Source organism: Oncorhynchus tshawytscha, linkage group LG13, assembly GCF_018296145.1.
Source record: "Oncorhynchus tshawytscha isolate Ot180627B linkage group LG13, Otsh_v2.0, whole genome shotgun sequence".
NCBI lineage: Eukaryota > Metazoa > Chordata > Actinopteri > Salmoniformes > Salmonidae > Oncorhynchus > Oncorhynchus tshawytscha.
Genome location: NC_056441.1, coordinates 93,906,275 through 93,927,335, shown reverse-complemented (window position 1 = coordinate 93,927,335; position 21,061 = coordinate 93,906,275). Strand labels below are relative to the sequence as shown.

General features: G+C 43.6%; 1 protein-coding gene across 1 annotated transcript in view; it reads left to right on the top strand.

The window, feature by feature from the left end:
* Positions 1 to 20,025, top strand: part of cntn5 (contactin 5) — a 471,145-nt gene extending 451,120 nt beyond the window's left edge. The window contains exons 19-23 of the mRNA XM_042296548.1: positions 3,031 to 3,140; positions 3,264 to 3,450; positions 12,499 to 12,611; positions 15,759 to 15,927; positions 19,563 to 20,025. Coding sequence (XP_042152482.1) covers positions 3,031 to 3,140; positions 3,264 to 3,450; positions 12,499 to 12,611; positions 15,759 to 15,927; positions 19,563 to 19,681 — 698 coding nt within the window. The 3' untranslated portion in view covers positions 19,682 to 20,025. The remainder of the gene's footprint in view (positions 1 to 3,030; positions 3,141 to 3,263; positions 3,451 to 12,498; positions 12,612 to 15,758; positions 15,928 to 19,562) is intronic.
* The last annotated feature ends 1,036 nt before the right edge of the window (positions 20,026 to 21,061 follow it).

Sequence of the window (21,061 nt, the reverse complement as noted above, 5' to 3'; positions counted from 1 at the left end):
ATATGTACTGATAGACTGTTATCAATATGTACTGATAGACTGTTATCAATATGTACTGATTGACTGTCATCAATATGTACTGATTGACTGTCATCAATATGTACCGATATACTCTTATCAATATGTACTGATGACTGTAGAGATCTACTGTTATCAATATGTACTGATAGACTGTTATCAATATGTACTGATTGACTGTTATCAATATGTACTGATAGACTGTTATCAATATGTACCGATAGACTGTAGAGATCTACTGTTATCAATATGTACTGATTGACTGTTATCAATATGTACTGATAGACTGTTATCAATATGTACTGATAGACTGTTATCAATATGTACTGATAGACTGTTATCAATATGTACTGATAGACTGTAGAGATCTACTGTTATCAATATGTACTGATAGACTGTTATCAATATGTACTGATTGACTGTAGAGATCTACTGTTATCAATATGTACTGATGACTGTAGAGATCTACTGTTATCAATATGTACTGATAGACTGTTATCAATATGTACTGATAGACTGTTATCAATATGTACTGATTGACTGTCATCAATATGTACTGATTGACTGTCATCAATATGTACCGATAGACTGTTATCAATATGTACTGATGACTGTAGAGATCTACTGTTATCAATATGTACTGATAGACTGTTATCAATATGTACTGATTGACTGTTATCAATATGTACTGATAGACTGTTATCAATATGTACCGATAGACTGTAGAGATCTACTGTTATCAATATGTACTGATTGACTGTATCAATATGTACTGATAGACTGTTATCAATATGTACCGATAGACTGTAGAGATCTACTGTTATCAATATGTACTGATAGACTGTTATCAATATCTATCAATATGTACTGTTATCAATATGTACTGATAGACTGTAGAGATCTACTGTTATCAATATGTACTGATAGACTGTTATCAATATGTACTGATAGACTGTTATCAATATGTACTGGACTGTAGACTGTAGAGATCTACTGTTATCAATATGTACTGATAGACTGTTATCAATATGTACTGATAGACTGTTATCAATATGTACTGGACTGTTAGACTGTAGAGATCTACTGTTATCAATATGTACTGATAGACTGTTATCAATATGTACTGATTGACTGTTATCAATATGTACTGATGTAGACTGTTATCAATATGTACTGATTGACTTTTATCAATATGTACTGATTGACTTTATCAATATGTACTGATTGACTGTTATCAATATGTACTGATAGACTGTTATCAATATGTACTGATAGACTGTTATCAATATGTACTGATAGACTGTTATCAATATGTACTGATAGACTGTTATCAATATGTACTGATAGACTGTTATCAATATGTACTGATAGACTGTTATCAATATGTACTGATTGACTTTTATCAATATGTACTGATTGACTGTTATCAATATGTACTGATGACTATCAATATGTACTGAGATCTACTGTTATCAATATGTACTGATGACTGTAGAGATCTACTGTTATCAATATGTACTGATTGTACTATGTACTGTTATCAATATGTACTGATAGACTGTTATCAATATGTACTGATTGACTGTTATCAATATGTACTGATAGACTGTTATCAATATGTACTGATTGACTTTTATCAATATGTACTGATAGACTGTTATCAATATGTACTGATAGACTGTTATCAATATGTACTGATTGACTGTTATCAATATGTACTGATAGACTGTTATCAATATGTACTGATAGACTGTTATCAATATGTACTGATTGACTTTTATCAATATGTACTGATTGACTGTTATCAATATGTACTGATAAACTGTAGAGATCTACTGTTATCAATATGTACTGATGACTGTAGAGATCTACTGTTATCAATATGTACTGATTGACTGTTATCAATATGTACTGATTGTTATCAATATGTAGATTGACTGTAGAGATCTACTGTTATCAATATGTACTGATAGACTGTTATCAATATGTACTGATTGACTGTTATCAATATGTACTGATAGACTGTAGAGATCTACTGTTATCAATATGTACTGATAGACTGTAATCAATATGTACTGATAGACTGTTATCAATATGTACTGATAGACTGTTATCAATATGTACTGATGTTCTGTTATCAATATGTACTGATAGACTGTTATCAATATGTACTGATGTTCTGTTATCAATATGTACTGATAGACTGTTATCAAGATGTACTGATAGACTGTAGAGATCTACTGTTATCAATATGTACTGATGTTCTGTTATCAATATGTACTGTTATCAATATGTACTGATGTACTGTTATCAATATGTACTGATGTACTGTTATCAATATGTACTGATGTACTGTTATCAATATGTACTGATATACTGTAATCAATATGTACTGTTATCAATATGTACTGATTAACTGTAGAGATCTACTGTTATCAATATGTACTGATTAACTGTAGAGATCTACTGTTATCAATATGTACTGATGTACTGTTATCAATATGTACTGATGTTCTGTTATCAATATGTACTGATTAACTGTAGAGATCTACTGTTATCAATATGTACTGATATACTGTAATCAATATGTACTGTTATCAATATGTACTGATGTACTGTTATCAATATGTACTGATGTTCTGTTATCAATATGTACTGATGTACTGTTATCAATATGTACTGATGTTCTGTTATCAATATGTACTGATGTACTGTTATCAATATGTACTGATGTTCTGTTATCAATATGTACTGATTAACTGTAGAGATCTACTGAACATTACTCACTGTGATCAACACGGCGTTATGCGGCTTTTCTACAAGACACACAGGAGGCAACTAGCAGCAGTTATAGTGTGACTGCATGTTGTGTGTCTGTGGGGTTTCTAAGGTTGATTGGAGTGTGTGTGTGTGTGTGTGCGTGTGCGTGTGCGCGTGTGCGTGCGTGCGTGCGTGTGTGTGTGCGTGCGTGTGTGTGTGTGTGTGTGTGTGTGTGTGTGTGATCCTCTACAGAGCCCAGAGAGGCCCCATCTGAGGTGAAAGCTTCCAGCATTTCCTCTTCGGAAATCAAAGTAACTTGGAGGCCACCCAACCCTGGCCCTGGGAGACCACGGGGATACGAGGTGTGTGTGTGCATTATACATAACATTTTTCATTAGATAAATCTAAATAAAACAAAATAAATGTCAATACTACAATAAAAGAGAGGTTTTTAAAGAGACACACCCAATGTCTTCTTTTGTCAGGTGAGCTACAGGAAGGACAGTGAGCAGGAGGAGTCAGGGAACCGGAAGAAGACAGTGGGGAACGAGACGTCTATGGTGCTGACAGACCTGGAGGGGAACAGCGTGTACCTCATCACAGTCAGAGGCTTCAACAGTATCGGCCAGGGCCCTGCATCGACCACTAGCACCGCCAAGACCAAGAAAGACCGTGAGTACACCGCTCATACAAACCTGAGCTGTATCATGAAGGCAGTGCTGTATCATGAATCATGAATACAGGTAAGAGTATCATGAATACAGGTAAGAGGCAGTGTTGCATCGTGAATAGAGTCCCAGGTAAGAGGCAGTGCTGTAGCATGAATACAGTCACAGGTAAGAGGCAGTGTTGCATCGTGAATAGAGTCCCAGGTAAGAGGCAGTGCTGTAGCATGAATACAGTCACAGGTAAGAGGCAGTGCTGTATCATGAATACAGTCACAGGTAAGAGGCAGTGCTGTAGCATGAATACAGGTAAGAGGCAGTGCTGTATCATGAATACAGGTAAGAGGCAGTGCTGTATCATGAATACAATCCCAGGTAAGAGGCAGTGCTGTATCATGAATACAGTCACAGGTAAGAGGCAGTGCTGTATCATGAATACAGGTAAGAGGCAGTGCTGTATCATGAATACAGGTAAGAGGCAGTGTTGCATCGTGAATAGAGTCCCAGGTAAGAGGCAGTGCTGTAGCATGAATGAGGTCACAGATAAGAGGCAGTGCTGTATCATGAATACAGGTAAGAGGCAGTGCTGTATCATGAATACAGGTAAGAGGCAGTGCTGTATCATGAATAGAGTCACAGGTAAGAGGCAGTGCTGTATCATGAATAGAGTCACAGGTAAGAGGCAGTGCTGTATCATGAATAGAGTCACAGGTAAGAGGCAGTGCTGTATCATGAATAGAGTCACAGGTAAGAGGCAGTGCTGTATCATGAATAGAGTCACAGGTAAGAGGCAGTGCTGTATCATGAATACAGTCACAGGTAAGAGGCAGTGCTGTAGCATGAATGAGTCACAGAGAGGCAGTGCTGTAGCATTAATACAGTCACAGGTAAGAGGCAGTGCTGTATCATGAATACAGGTCAGTGCTGTAGGTAAGAGGCAGTGCTGTATCATGAATAGAGTCACAGGTAAGAGGCAGTGCTGTATCATGAATACAGTCACAGATAAGAGGCAGTGCTGTATCATGAATACAGTCACAGGTAAGAGGCAGTGCTGTATCATGAATGAGGTCACAGGTAAGAGGCAGTGCTGTATCATGAATACAGTCACAGGTAAGAGGCAGTGCTGTATCATTAATACAGTCACAGGTAAGAGGCAGTGCTGTATCATTAATACAGTCACAGGTAAGAGGCAGTGCTGCATCATGAATAGAGTAACAGGTAAATGGCGTTGTTCAACATGATAGTGGAGGGCCAGTCAACCCATTTACCTGTGACTGTATTCATGATCAAAAACATCCTCGAGCCTTATTGCTTTTATTAAACTGTTACCAACATATTAAAATAATAATGAATTACATATTTTCATTAAAACATTATTTTGATTAATTTAATTCATACAATGTAATTCTTCCACCAGAAGACATCCAGACAAACCTCTGGATGTTAGTTATGTTGGTCATGTTGCTGACGCCAGTCGTTCATTATGTTAAAATAGTTGCTATGCAAAAGGTCTGGTCGTCCTTTCTAAACAAAATGGTTGCTATTCAGGCTGATTAACGTTCTTGTCACTTGCTAGCTAGCTAGCTAACTCAGTCATGTCAAACATTGAACCTGGAATGACAGGACACTAGCTGCATTTTCCTTTGTTTGAGCCTTTTTTCTATTGTTATTTACTTGGATGATGATAATGTCCATGATAATGACGTTTCAACTGGCTCAGTAAAACATAATCTCGTCTCATCTCCGTTCACTCTCTGTGGTGCTACAGAGTAGGGATGTGCAGTTAGCACATGATTCATTCTCTTTATTGACTCGAGGGTCATTATTTGTATTTTTCGAATGACTCATTCATTTTAGTTGTTCGTTTGACCTGCTGGCCGCAATGAACTCTACAGCAGGGTTAATACGCTCTCATCTGTCTCAGCGACCAGCAACTGTCCATCATGTGAGCAAGGGAAATATGTCATGATGCAGGCAGATGGGGAAAAAGACATGTTTACATCTGACAATTGATCGCATGGTGATTATTTATTGAATGTTATGATGGACACAGCTTTGTTGACCCAAAACATACACAGTCTCCCATTGTTCAAGAAACTCGAATTCGAGAGCAAATCGTTTGGAGTGTTGCAGTTGGAACGTTATTGTGCTTATCACCCGCAGTCAAGCATTCTGCCAAGAGACGTTCACAATCTAGTCCAGTTCCACAACTAGACACCTACTCATACTCATAAGGTTTTTGTTCATTTTTACTAGTTTCTACATTGTAAAATAATAGTGAAGACATCAACACTATGAAAGAACACATATGGAATCATGTAGTAACCCCTAAAAATATTTCTAAATATATTTTATATTTGAGATTCTTCAAAGTAGCCACCATTTGCCTTTGATGACATCTTTGCACACTCTTGGCATTCTCTCAACCAGCTTCATGAGGTAGTCAAATGGAATACATTTCAATTAACAGGTGTGCCAAGTTAAAAGTTCATTTGTGCAATTTCTTTCCTTCTTAATGCATTTGAGCCAATCAGTTGTGTTATGACAAGGTAGGGGTGGTATACAGAAGATAGCCCTACTTGGTAAAAGACCAAGTCCATATTATGGCAAGAACATCTCAAATAAGCAAAGAGAAACGACAGTCCATCATCACTTTAAGACATGAAGGTCAGTCAATCAGGAACATTTCAAGAACTTTGAAAGTTTCTTCAAGTGCAGTCGCAAAAACCATTAAGTGCTATGATGAAACTGACTCTCATGAGGACTGCCACAGGAAAGGAAGACCCAGAGTTACCTCTGCTGCAGAGGATAAGTTCATTAGAGTTACCAGCCTCAGACATTGCATCCCAAATAAATTATTCAGAGTTCAAGTAATACAGATCTCAACATCAACTGTTCAGAGGAGACTGTGTGAATGAGGCATTCATGGTTAAATTGCTGTAAAGAAACCACTACTAAAGGACACCAATAAGAAGAAGAGACTTGCTTGGGCCAAGAAACATGGGCAATGCACATTAGACCGGTGGAATTCTGTCCTTTGATCTGATGAGTTCAAATGTTAGATTTTTGGTTCCAGCCGCCATGTTTTTGTGAGATGCAAAGTAGGTGAACGGATCTGTGTGATTCCCATCGTGAAGCATGGAGGAGGAGGAGGTGTGATGATGTGGGGGTGCTTTGCTGGTGACACTGTCAGCGATTTATTTAGAATTCAAGGCACACTTAACTAGCATGGCTACCACAGCATTCTGCAGCGATACACCAATCCGTCTGGTTCGCGCTTATTGGGATTATCATTTGTTTATCAACAGGACATTGACCCAACACACCTCCAGGCTGTGTAAGGGCTATTTGACCAAGGAGAGTGATGGAGTGCTGCATCACATGACCTGGCCTCCACAATCATCCGACCTCAACCTAATTCAGATGGTTTGGGATGAGTTGGACCGCAGAGTGAAGGAAATGCAGCCAACAAGTGCTCAGCATGTGTGGGAACTCCTTCAAGACTGTTGGAAAAGCATTCCTCATGAAGATGTTTGAGAGAATGCCAAGAGTGTGTGTAAAGCTGTCATCAAGGCTAAGGGTGGCTACTTTGAAGAATATAAAATATATTTTCATTTGTTTAACACTTGCTTGGTTACTCCATGATTCCATATGTGTTATTTCATAGTTTTGATGTCTTCACAATTATTCTACAATGTAGAAAATAGTAAAAAAATTTAGAAAAACCCTTGAATGACCAGAACTGGGACACCACATGTTCCAAACCATGTCCATTAGTGTTCTAACAACATGTCATCTATCACCTATTGGAGTAGGAATCAGCTTCATCTTAAAACATCTAAACCTCTCTATGCTTCTAATGTATAATCTGGTATTCTGGCTTTCTAGAGGTAACACATACATTTTCCCAGATGGTATCCCGGTTCAGCACATGCCCCAATCCCTGCATTTCACGGTTCCATACTAGAGTGACACCCAATGTAGAGTATTTAACAGACAGCAGCCAATCATAAGTGGCAGAGACCATTTTAGATGTTAATGAAGGGTCTATCCATGTAAGCATTATGTGGGATGTTAACGGGGCATCCCATGGTACACCATAAGCTTTTAACGAAGATCTGAACTGTAGGTAAAGGAACCATGAAAAGGCTGGAAGTGAATACATTTGTTTGAGGTCCTGTAACGTCATTAGCCTCTTATCATTATACATACATATATCTCGCAAGTGATGCTCACCTTTTTCCGTCTGGGAGACAAAAGGCTCATTGTTTGTCAGCAGGTTATGGCCATATAGGAGAAGATTCACAGAATGTCTTAGTGTTGCCTATATGGTTCTCAGTGTATTACCATACTTGTAGTGAGTTGGAAATAATTGATCCACATTATTTGAATGCTGTTTTTACGTTGAAAAAATAGATCTGTAAGTTGGTGAAACAAGTGCTTCGCCTCTCCAAGAAGCTGCAATAGAATCAAGGGAATAAACTCTCAAAGACCAGTAATATATATATATATATATATATCATTTGTAAATGGGATGAGACAAACCTCCTGTTCCCTTTAACCGCGTAAGAGTATCATATCGAGAGCGTGGCTTTATATCATTCCAAATAAACTTTGAGGTCATTGACATGAATTCCTATTTTTTTGGATGAGGTATAGGCAGCATAGGGAAAATAAAATTTAGTCGGTCGAGTTCCTTTTTACTATAGCTGCTTTGTAATGAGATTTTAAGAAAGCACCATCTCTGCAAATCAGAGATGATTTCCTCTTTTAGTTTGACTTTTAGTTTGTTCCCTCTGCCCAAATAAATAAAGTCTGCCTCATGCCACTGCATTGGAGATATGCAATTTTACAGGGCTATTGGGTATGGCTTTTTCCCCGTTTATTTTCGAGAATGAACCGAAAAGAGTAAACAACTTCAGAATCTGTGGAAGGGAAATTGAGATGTCTGAGAAATACAATAAGGTGTCATAGAATGACACTTTATGCTGCGTACCTTTTTAATATTGATGGATGAAATAGGTGGGTCTGATCTAATCGCTGGAGCAAGGGGCAAAGAGCATTGGTGATAATGGACATCCTTGTTTTGTGGGACGTTTTAAACAGAAAGTCTTGGATAGAATGTTTCCCGTCTGCACAACTGCTTGGGATGCAGAATACAATGTTTTTAACATGGAGATAAATCCTTTACCAAATGACTCCAAAAAACACCATAAAATGTTCTAGCCTATCAAAGGCTTTTTCTGCATATAAACTAAAAAGTGCAGCAGGGACTGGGTCGTTTTCGGACACATTTATGATATGGAATAGACGTCTAATATTGTCTGAGGCTAAACGACCATTTATAAACCCAGTTTGATCATCGCTGGTTAGATTTCCTACAAGCTGTTCCAATCTGATGGCAAGTGCCTTTGCAAACAGCTTGAGCTCTGGTATAATAAGGCTTAAGGCCCTATAACATTTACAGTCTAGGGGAGATTCGCCCTTCTTTAACAAAACTATAATCAGGTGTTTGTCTATATGGAATTCTCCAGGTTTTTATGCATGATTGATAGAACCAATTAGTGGCCCGACAATATCCCATGTTTCAAGACACAGCTATGGAGGGAAACCATCAAGTCCTCGTGATTTGCCTCTTTTCATGTAAATGAGTTCTTCAAGAGGAAGTGGGAATCCAGATTGTCGAGTTTGGGTCCAATGATGATAAGAAGTCTTTCATCTTACTATGATCAGGGTCCGCCTCTGACGTATATCATTGGGAATAAAACTGACTAAACGTATCTTTAATTTCTGCCAGGTCATGCCACATCTTACCAGATGGTGTTTGAATTGTATTGATACAAGAACAGGCCTCATTTTGCTTCAGCCTTGCAGCCAAAAGTCTTCTTTACACTCTGCTTTAGATTCAAATCAAATCTTTTTCCTGCGGAATGGTATAGATTCAAATCAAAGATCAAATCAAATCAAATCAAATTTATTTGTCATGGTTAGCGGAATGGTATGTTACTCTTGTGCGATGCATTATACACTCTGCTTTAGATTGAAGTGTTATACTCGTGTTTTAATGCTGTTAATATCTTCCCCTTTTGCTCGGTACGTTTTTGTTTCTGCTCGTTTTCAACCAGAGAAATCTGTTTTTCCAGATCTACTACTTTTTTTAGGAGGTACAGTTTCCCCAAAAAAGCATTTTGTCACCTCCTAAAGTGACAAAAATAATAAATGATTTCAACTTTGCTAGAAGTCGTGTCATAAAAAGCCTTTTTCTGCAGCAAAGTTGTGTTAAAGCTCAATCTTCTGGCACTTTTCTGTTTGTAGCTGTCATGTTAGATACTACACAGGACAGCTCCATGGTCAGAAATGCCTATGGGGAGCCGCTCAGTTGTCTGAATACACCTGTTTATATAGGGAGATACAAATATGTAGTCTATCCGTGAAAATGTATTATGTCTTGAAGAATTTAAAAAATAATCTTCGCCAGTAAAATTCTTAAGATGCCAGGCATCTAAAATATTAAGCTCTGCAGCAAATGAGATGAGATCACCAGAGGCCTGATCAGTTTGAGAGTGAGATGAAACATGAAACCTATCTAACTGAGAATTACATACCTGATTTTAAATCTCATTCCACAACAAGTTGGTATTCTAAAAGATCTAATAGTCTTTTGAGATTCAAAAGTGAAACATTGTTTCCAAAGTCAGACAGGCATAAACTGAGGCTTATATTAACCCTGCTGTACCAAACTAAACTCAGCAAAAAAATTAATGTTCAGGAACCTGTCCTTAAAAGATCATTTGTAAACACTTCACAGATCTTCATTGTAAAGGGTTTAAACACTGTTTCCCATGCTTGTTCAATGAACCATAAACAATTAATGAACATGCACCTGTGGAACGGTTGTTAAGACACTAACAGCTTACAGACGGTAGGCAATTAAGGTCACAGTTATGAAAACGTAGGACACTAAAGTGACCTTTCTACTGACTGAAAAAACACCTATAGAAGGACAGCTGATCATCCTCGCTGTGGCAGACCACACCTGCACAGGATCTGTACATACGAACATCACACCTGCGGGACAGGTACAGGATGGCAACAACAACTGCCCCAGTTACACCAGGAACGCACAATCCCTCCATCACTGCTCAGACGGTCCACAATAGGCTGAGAGAGGCTGGACTGAGGGCGTGTAGGCCTGTTGTAAGGCAGGTCCTCACCAGACATCACCGGCAACAACGTCGCCTATGGGCACAAACCCACCGTGACTGGACCAGACAGGACTGGCAAAAAGTGCTCTTCACTGACAAGTCGTGGTTTTGTCTCACCGGGAGTGATGGTCGGATTCGTGTTTATCGTCAAAGTAATGAGCGTTACACCGTGGCTTGTACTCTGGAGTGGGATCTATTTGGAGGTGGAGGGTCCGTCATGGTCTGGGGCGGTGTGTCACAGCATCATCGGACTGAGCTTGTTGTCATTGCAGGCAATCTTAATGCTGTGCATTATGGGGAAGACGTCCTCCTCTCTCATGTGGTACCCTTCCTGCAGGCTTATCCTGACATTGACCCTCCAGCATGACAATGCCACCAGCCATACTGGTCATTCTTCGGTGTGTGATTTCCTGCAAGACAGGAATGTCAGTGTTCTGCCATGGCCAGTGAAGAGCCAGCATCTCAATCCCATTGAACACTTCTGGGACCTATTGGATCGGAGGGTAAGGGCTAGGGCCATTCCCCCCCAGAAAAGTCTGGGACCTCTTGGATCGGAGGGTGAGGGCTAGGTCCATTCCCCCATAAATGTCTGGGACCTCTTGGATCGGAGGGTGAGGGCTAGGGCCATTCCCCACCAGAAATGTCTGGGACCTCTTGGATCGGAGGGTGAGGGCTAGGGCCATTCCCTACCAGAAATGTCTGGGACCTCTTGGATCGGAGGGTGAGGGCTAGGGCCATTCCTCCCAGAAATGTCTGGGACCTCTTGGATCGGAGGGTGAGGGCTAGGGCCATTCCCCCTCAGAAAAGTCTGGGACCTCTTGGATCAGAGGGTGAGGGCTAGGGCCATTCCCCCAGAAATGTCTGGGACCTCTTGGATCGGAGGGTGAGGGCTAGGGCCATTCCCCCCAGAAATGTCTGGGACCTCTTGGATCGGAGGGTGAGGGCTAGGGCCATTCCCCACCAGAAATGTCTGGGACCTCTTGGATCAGCAACATGATATTCTAGTAGAGATAAACACCAGAGAGGATTCAGACAACAACATGATATTCTAGTAGAGATAAACACCAGAGAGGTTTTAGACAACATCATGATATTCTAGTAGAGATGAACACCAGAGAGGATTCAGACAGCAACATGATATTCTAGTAGAGATAAACACCAGAGAGGATTCAGACAGCAACATGATATTCTAGTAGAGATAAACACAAGAGAGGATTCAGACAGCAACATGATATTCTAGTAGAGATAAACACCAGAGAGGATTCAGACAGCAACATGATATTCTAGTAGAGATGAACACCAGAGAGGATTCAGACAGCAACGTGATATTCTAGTAGAGATAAACACCAGAGAGGATTCAGACAACAACATGATATTCTAGTAGAGATAAACACCAGAGAGGATTCAGACAACAACATGATATTCTAGTAGAGATAAACACCAGAGAGGATTCAGAAAACTACATCGACATGATATTCTAATAGAGATAAACACCAGAGAGGAATCAGACAGCAACATGATATTCTTATTAGGAGCAGTAGGAGCAGTAATCATTTTCAGATGGAATTGTTAGCAGGCATAGGTAAGTCTGTGACAGCCAAAACATCATTGCTTAAAATGCTGCTCATCCAATCAGCATCCAGGATCCAAACAACCAGTTTTATAATATACAGTACATGACTCTGAAAGACCGTTTCACATTAGTATTAAGATGGAAAGCTTGCTATTCTGCATGCAAGAAATAGTACTATAATTGACCTTATTTGTTGAAATATACTCTGATATGGATGACAATATAATGTATGGATGAAAGCGTTTAGTTAAGATTGATCCCTGTGCTTTCTCCTCAGCTCCAGTCCAGCCTCCAGCCAACCTTGTGTGGATTCAGGAAGGGACTAACGTATCATTAAACTGGGACCCGGTTAAGTCTAAAGACAACGAGTCAGATGTCATAGGATACAAGGTACTTCCCCCTTACTCTGCTGGCCAGGTCTCCCTACTCTACTGGCCAGGTCTCCTTGCTGTACTGGCCAGGTCTCCTTGCTGTACTGGCCCGGTCTCCTTGCTGTACTGGCCCGGTCTCCTTGCTGTACTGGCCAGGTCTCCTTACTCTGCTGGCCAGGTCTCCTTGCTCTACTGGCCAGGTCTCCTTACTCTACTGGCCAGGTCTCCTTGCTGCACTGGCCAGGTCTCCTTACTCTACTGGCCAGGTCTCCTTACTCTACTGGCCAGGTCTCCTTACTCTACTGACCAGGTCTCCTTACTATACTGGCCAGGTCTCCTTACTCTACTGGCCAGGTCTCCTTGCTGCACTGGCCAGGTCTCCTTACTCTACTGGCCAGGTCTCCTTACTCTGCTGGCCAGGTCTGCTCACTGTACTGGCCAGGTCTCCTTACTGTACTGGCCAGGTCTCCTTGCTGTACTGGCCAGGTCTCCTTACTCTACTGGCCAGGTCTCCTTACTCTACTGGACAGGTCTCCTTGCTGTACTGGCCATGTCTCCTTACTCTACTGGCCATGTCTCCTTACTCCACTGGCCATGTCTCCTTGCTGTACTGGCCATGTCTCCTTGCTGTACTGGCCAGGTCTCCTTACTCTACTGGCCATGTCTCCTTGCTGTACTGGCCAGGTCTCCTTACTGTACTGGCCAGGTCTCCTTGCTGTACTGGACAGGTCTCCTTACTCTACTGGACAGGTCTCCTTACTCTACTGGACAGGTCAATATTGGTACCGGTGTCCTGGTTCGCATAATATCATACTGTATATAGTCTCTTAATCACCCCCAGCTATCTCACCCAACCATACTGTCATACTGTATATAGTATCTTAACCACCACCAGCTAACTCATCCAACCATACTGTCATACTGTATATAGTCTCTTAACCACCACCAGCTAACTCATCCAAACATACTGTCATACTGTATATAGTCTCTTAACCACCACCAGCTAACTCATCCAACCATACTGTCATACTGTATATAGTCTCTTAACCACCAGCTAACTCATCCAACCATAATATCATACTGTATATAGTCTCTTAACCACCAGCTAACTCATCCAACCATACTGTCATACTGTATATAGTCTCTTAACCACCACCAGCTAACTCATCCAAACATACTGTCATACTGTATATAGTCTCTTAACCACCACCAGCTAACTCATCCAACCATACTGTCATACTGTATATAGTCTCTTAACCACCAGCTAACTCATCCAACCATAATATCATACTGTATATAGTATCTTAACCACCAGCTAACTCATCCAACCACACTGTCATACTGTATAAAGTATCTTAACCACCACCAGCTAACTCATCCAACCATACTGTCATACTGTATATAGTATCTTAACCACCAGCTAACTCATCCAACCATACTGTCATACTGTATATAGTATCTTAACCACCACCAGCTAACTCATCCAACCACACTGTCATACTGTATATAGTCTCTTAACCACCACCAGCTAACTCATCCAACCATACTGTCATACTGTATATAGTCTCTTAACCACCAGCTAACTCATCCAACCATACTGTCATACTGTATATAGTCTCTTAACCACCACCAGCTAACTCATCCAACTATAATATAATACTGTATATAGTCTCTTAACCACCAGCTAACTCATCCAACCATACTGTCATACTGTATATAGTATCTTAACCACCACCAGCTAACTCATCCAACCATACTCTCATACTGTATATAGTATCTTAACCACCACCAGCTAACTCATCCAACCACACTGTCATACTGTATATAGTATCTTAACCACCACCAGCTAACTCATCCAACCATACTCTCATACTGTATATAGTATCTTAACCACCACCAGCTAACTCATCCAACCACACTGTCATACTGTATATGGTCTCTTAACCACCACCAGCTAACTCACCTCTACCCTTCCTTAGATCAGTTGATGTAAATGAGAATGTCTTCTCAGTCATCCTAAAATAAAGGTTTGTAAAAAAACGAACTAACTAAACAGCCAGATACAAACTGCCTATAGCCAACATCATTAGTGCTCTTTGGAAGACGGATGGAGCCAGTAACCACAGGGCCAGCATCTGTTTAGGTCTTATTAGCTCCGGCAGTGACCCATCTGAATGAACATAGCCTACAGGTATGAAACAATGTCTACTGTGGCATGTTGACTGGAGGAAGGCTATTGCAACTGAAGCATTGCATAAATGGCTGCAGGAATAAGACACTGTCTATAGAAACAGTATCTGCTGGCTTTTCTTTCATTGTTATCTTGTGTAATGTCTTCTCCTACAGGGAACCAATGTTATATTCACAACCCAATGAAGCATCTATTTGGGTGCTGTAGGTCAGGATAGGTCAATCCTGATAGGCTGTAGACCAGGAGCAGTCAGTCCTGAGGTGCTGTAGACCGGGAGCAGTCAGTCCTGGGGTGCTGTAGGCCAGGGCCAGTCAATCCTGAGGTGCTGTAGACCAGGATAGGTCAATCCTTATAGGCTGTAGGCCAGGAGCAGTCAACTCTGAGGTGCTGTAGACCAGGATCGGTCAATCCTGAGGTTCTGTAGGTCAGGATCAGTCAACCCTGAGGTGCTGTAGACCAGGATGTCAACCTGAGGTGCTGTAGACCAAGATAGGTCAATCCTGAGAGACTGTAGGCCAGGAGCAGTCAACCTGAGGTGCTGTAGACCAGGAATAGGTCAATCCTGAGGTGCTGTAGACCAGGAGCAGTCAACCTGAGAGGCTGTTCCAGGATAGGTCAATCCTGAGGCTGTAGGCCAGGAGCAGTCAACCTGAGGTGCTGTAGACCAGGATAGGTCAATCCTGAGAGGCTGTAGGCCAGGAGCAGTCAACCTGAGAGGCTGTAGGCCAGGAGCAGTCAGTCCTGAGGTGCTGTAGACCGGGAGCAGTCAACCTTACGGAAAAAGAAGACCAACTCTTTTCCTCTGTGTGTATCACATCAGCAGTCTCAACTGTGTGTGTGGAGGGGGGTAGTGTTGTTTGTGGGTCCTAAAGGTTGATTGATGAATTGATTGATTGACTGACTGGTGATCTAGTGACTGACTGGCTGATGATTGAGTGACACTGACTGATTGATTGGTTCTGGGTCCAACTACAGGTGTTGTTGAGTCAGGAGGGGCGTGTCCACAATCAGGTGATGAGGACCATCACCCCATCAGCCGTCCTCTCTCTCCCGGAGGGAGGCACCTACATCATTGAGGTGCGGGCTTTGAGTGAGGGGGGAGAGGGAGCAATCAGCTCCCAAGTCAGAGTACTCACCTCTTCAGGTAAGACAAGACTCTGGTAACACACTCAACCCAACACACATTGTGGTATTTCGCTTATATAGTACCGTGTTTTCCATTTACTAGACAAGGAGTTAATGGACCAATCAAGTACACCAAAATCCACCTTTTATTTCTGCCGATATTCTGTTAAAAGTCCAAAGCAGTTGTTTTTATTTATTATCAAATAATTTATAGGTAAAAATTACGTACCTTACTGTGATTTTTTTAATTAAAAAAATGTGATTTCCCAAGCAAGAATTTTGCTACAGCTGTCTGGGAGTGGTCTGAGTGGGGAGGGGACAACGGAAAACTATCTGTTATTGGCAGAGAGCTTTGGAACTCTCTTTCTTATTGGTCTATCAACTAATTTGGTGACGTCACCAGGCAGGCCAAAAATACATCCCACCAGAACAGGCTGTCTTTTCCGTCATACAATAAAAAGACATTATCGTCATTTGAACAATTTTACAGCATTATTCCAACCTCATAGTGTGGAAATATATATATATATATACAGGAATATCACATTTTTGTCTGCACTGGGCTTTTAAAGTGCTTCATTGAGTCACCACAGATACAGCTGTTACCTCAGCCAAGTTTCCCTTGGCTAATACTGTTTTAATAACCACCTCCACACACACACACACACACACACACACACACACACACACACACACACACACACACACACACACACACACACACACCACAACACCTACACACCACTGAACACCTACACCCACCTACACACACACACACACACACACACACACACACACACACACACACACACACACACACACACACACACTGCACACACACACACACACACACACACACACTGCACACACTCACTGCACACTCACTCACACACACCACTGCACACACTCACTCACAAACACATACACCACTGAACACACACACCCACCTACGCACACGCAGTCCTACACACACACACACACACACACACACACACACACACACACCTACGCCACTGCACAGCCATTTAACTATCAAACAAGAGAAATGTAAAGTTGACAACTTTCTACAGTTGTTCTCATCAGACATATAAACATGTTCTTTTCTTTTTGTCAGAGGAAAGATTCATGTCTGCAGTTTCACAGCTGCTAACATGTGAAAGATTAGCCCACTTCAGACGGCTGTGTGTGCTTGTGAATTATTTTAGCTTCATTTGTGTCTGAGAAGAAAACAGCCCTGACATAAAATGTGGTTCTGTTGATTGGAAATGTTTGGCTTTCTTATAGCACAAGCCTGCCTGTCTTAACTTGTTATTTTTCCTTTAAATGCTGACTATTTAAGGAGTCTGTTGTCAAACCCAGAATCCAAACGCAATGTCGTTCTGTTTCACTAGTGTTTTCTCAGTGAAGTCAAACAATAATGAAATTGAGTTTGGACTCCAGGCTGCCTTTACTCCTCTGCTCTCTAGTCACTAAAGTTGTTGTTCCCTCTGTCTCCCCATCCACCCCTCCGTTCCCTGTCTCCCTCCATCCATCCATTCCCCTGTCTCCCCATCCATCCCTTCCCCTGTCTCCCTCCATCCATCCATTCCCCTGTCTCCCCATCCATCCCTTCCCCTGTCTCCCTCCATCCATCCATTCCCCTGTCTCCCTCCATCCATCCATTCCCCTGTCTCCCCATCCCTCCCGTCCCCTGTCTCCCTCCATCCATCCATTCCCCTGTCTCCCCATCCATCCATTCCCCTGTCTCCCTCCATCCATCCATTCCCCTGTCTCCCCATCCATCCCTTCCCCTGTCTCCCTCCATCCATCCATTCCCCTGTCTCCCCATCCATCCATCCATTCCCCTGTCTCCCTCCATCCATCCATTCCCCTGTCTCCCCATCCATCCCTCTGTTCCCTGTCTACCTCATCCCCCATCCCTCCGTCCCCTGTCTCCTCATTCATCCCTCTATTCCCTGTCTCCCCATCCATCCATTCCCCTGTCTCCCCATCCATCCATTCCCCTGTCCCCCATCCATCCATTCCCCTCCCATCCATCCATTCCCCTGTCTCCCATCCATCCATTCCCCTGTCTCCCCATCCATCCATTCCCTGTCTCCCTCCATGCCTCCGTTCCCTGTCTCCCCATCCATCCATTCCCGTCTCCCTCCATCCATCCCTTCGTTCCCTGTCTCCCCATCCATCCCTTCGTTCCCTGCCTCCCCATCCATCCCTCCGTTCCCTGTCTCCCCATCCATCCCTTCGTTCCCTGTCTCCCTCATCCCCCACCCCTCCGTTCCCTGTCTCCCCATCCATCCCTTCCCCTGTCTCCCTCCATCCATCCCTTCCCCTGTCTCCCTCCATCCATCCATTCCCCTGTCTCCCCATCCATCCCTTCCCCTGTCTCCCTCCATCCATCCATTCCCCTGTCTCCCTCCATCCATCCATTCCCCTGTCTCCCTCCATCCATCCATTCCCCTGTCTCCCTCCATCCATCCATTCCCCTGTCTCCCCATCCATCCATCCATTCCCCTGTCTCCCCATCCATCCATCCATTCCCCTGTCTCCCTCCATCCATCCATTCCCCTGTCTCCCTCCATCCATCCATTCCCCTGTCTCCCCATCCATCCATCCATTCCCCTGTCTCCCCATCCATCCATCCATTCCCCTGTCTCCCCATACATCCCTTCGTTCCCTGTCTCCCCATCCATCCCTTCATTCCCTGTCTCCCTCATCCCCCATCCCTCCATTCACTGTCTCCCCATCCATCCATCCATCCATCCATCCATTCCCCTGTCTCCCCATCCATCCCTTCGTTCCCTGTCTCCCCATCCATCCCTCCGTTCCCTGTCTCCCCATCCATCCCTTCGTTCCCTGTCTCCCTCATCCCCCATCCCTCCGTTCCCTGTCTACCATCCATCCCCCATCCCTCCGTTCCCTGTCTCCCTCATTCCCCATCCCTCCGTTCCCTGTCTCCCTCCGTTCCCTGTCTCCCTCATCCCCCATCCCTCCGTTCCCTGTCTCCCTCATCCCCCATCCCTCCGTTCCCTGTCTCCCTCATCCCCCATCCCTCCGTTCCCTGTCTCCCTCAATCCCCATCCCTCCGTTCCCTGTCTCCCCATCCATCACCCATCCCTCCGTTCCCTGTCTCCCTCATTCCCCATCCCTCCGTTCCCTGTCTCCCTCATTCCCCATCCCTCCGTTCCCTGTCTCCCCATCCATCCCCCATCCCTCCGTTCCCTGTCTCCCTCAATCCCCATCCCTCCGTTCCTTGTCTCCTTCATTCCCCATCCCTTCGTTCCTTGTTTCCCTCATTCCCCACCCCTCCATTCCCTGTCTCCCTCCGTTCCCCATCCCTCCGTTCCCTGTCTCCCTCATCTCCCACTCCTCCGTTCCCTGTCTCCCTCATCTCCCACTCCTCCGTTCCCTGTCTCCCTCATCCCCCACTCCTCCGTTCCCTGTCTTCCTCATCCCCCATCCCTCCATTCCCTGTCTCCCCATCCATTCCCCATCCCTCCGTTCCCTGTCTCCCTCATCCCCCACTCCTCCGTTCCCTGTCTCCCTCATCCCCCATCCCTCCATTCCCTGTCTCCCCATCCACCCCTCCGTTCCCTGTCTCCCTTCACCCCTCCACCCCTCCATTCCCCCTGTCTCCCTCCATCCTTCCATCTCTAGGTGTCCGGGTGAAGAGTGGCCAGCGTTCGGTTCACAGCCTGCTACCATGGGGTCTGACATGGCCATGGACTTTCGCGTTGCTCCTCTCTGTTCCTCTCGTGCCTTCAGCTTCCTGGTGAGGCCTCCGCCTCCTCCATCCCTCCATTCTCCTTTACTTGGAAGGACTGGACCTCTCCTCCTTTCCTCATCCCTCGATCCTTCCATCCCTCCCTTCCTCAGACTGTCTGCTTGCTCTCGCCTTACGCATCAGCCAATCAGGCCCAGGGCCTGCCAAGGAGATCCACTCCTGATACCAACAAACCATACGCATCATCCAATCAGACCCAGGGCCTGCCAAGGAAATCCACTCCTGATACCAACAAACCATAAGCATCAGCCAATCAGGCCCAGGGCCTGCCAAGGAAATCCACTCCTGATACCAACAAACCATACGCATCAGCCAATCAGGCCCAGGGCCTGCCAAGGAAATCCACTCCTGATACCAACAAACCATACGCATCAGCCAATCAGGCCCAGGGCCTGCCAAGAAAATCCGCTCCTGATACCAACAAACCAAAAGATTGTTTACAGATGACGGATGGTTAAAAAACAACTATTATTTTCTGGGAGTGGAACTAATCTTTATTTAGTATGTTTTGGCAGTTCTTTCCAAGCATCACTTGTAGTGTTGTACTGTAACTGTGCACTCTAGTTTAATCATTTAATTTGCATCCCAAATGGTACCCTATTCCCTATATAGTGCCTTATGGGCCCAGTCAAAAGTAGTGCACTATGTAGGGAATAGGGTGCCATTTGGGACGTAGATTACTTTAACTTTATGGGCTGTTGTTTTCTTGTCATTGCCTGGTGACTGGCATCTAACTGCTTCCAGGCGATGACCCCAACAGCTCTGAGGCTCTACAGAGTGTGAACAATTCCCTGAAAGCTGCTGCTGTTGAGGTGTTCTGTGTGTTTGTCTGTCTGTCTGTCTAGTTGTCTGTCTGTCTAGTTGTTTGTCTGTCTGTTTCTGTATGTCTGTCTGTCTGTCTGTTTCTGTCTGGCTGACTTTGGAGGTCTGTCTGTCTGTCTGTCTGTCTGTCTGTCTGTCTGTCTGTCTGTCTGTCTGTCTGTCTGTCTGTCTGTCTGTCTGTCTGTCTGTCTGCCTCCGTCTGTTACTGTCTGGCTGACTTTGGAGGTCTGTCTGTCTGTCTGTCTGTCTGTCTGTCTGTCTGTCTGTCTGTCTGTCTGTCTGTCTGTCTGTCTGTCTGTCTGTCTGTCTGTCTGTCTCTGTCTGTCTGTCTGTCTGTCTGACTTTGGAGGTCTGTCTGGCTGACTTTGGAAGTCTGTCTGTCTGTCTGTCTGTCTGTCTGTCTGTCTGTCTGTCTGACTTTGGAGGTCTGTCTGGCTGACTTTGGAAGTCTGTCTGTCTGTCTGTCTGTCTGTCTGTCTGTCTGTCTGTCTGTCTGTCTGTCTGTCTGTCTGTCTGTCTGTCTGTCTGTCTGTCTGTCTGTCTGTCTGTC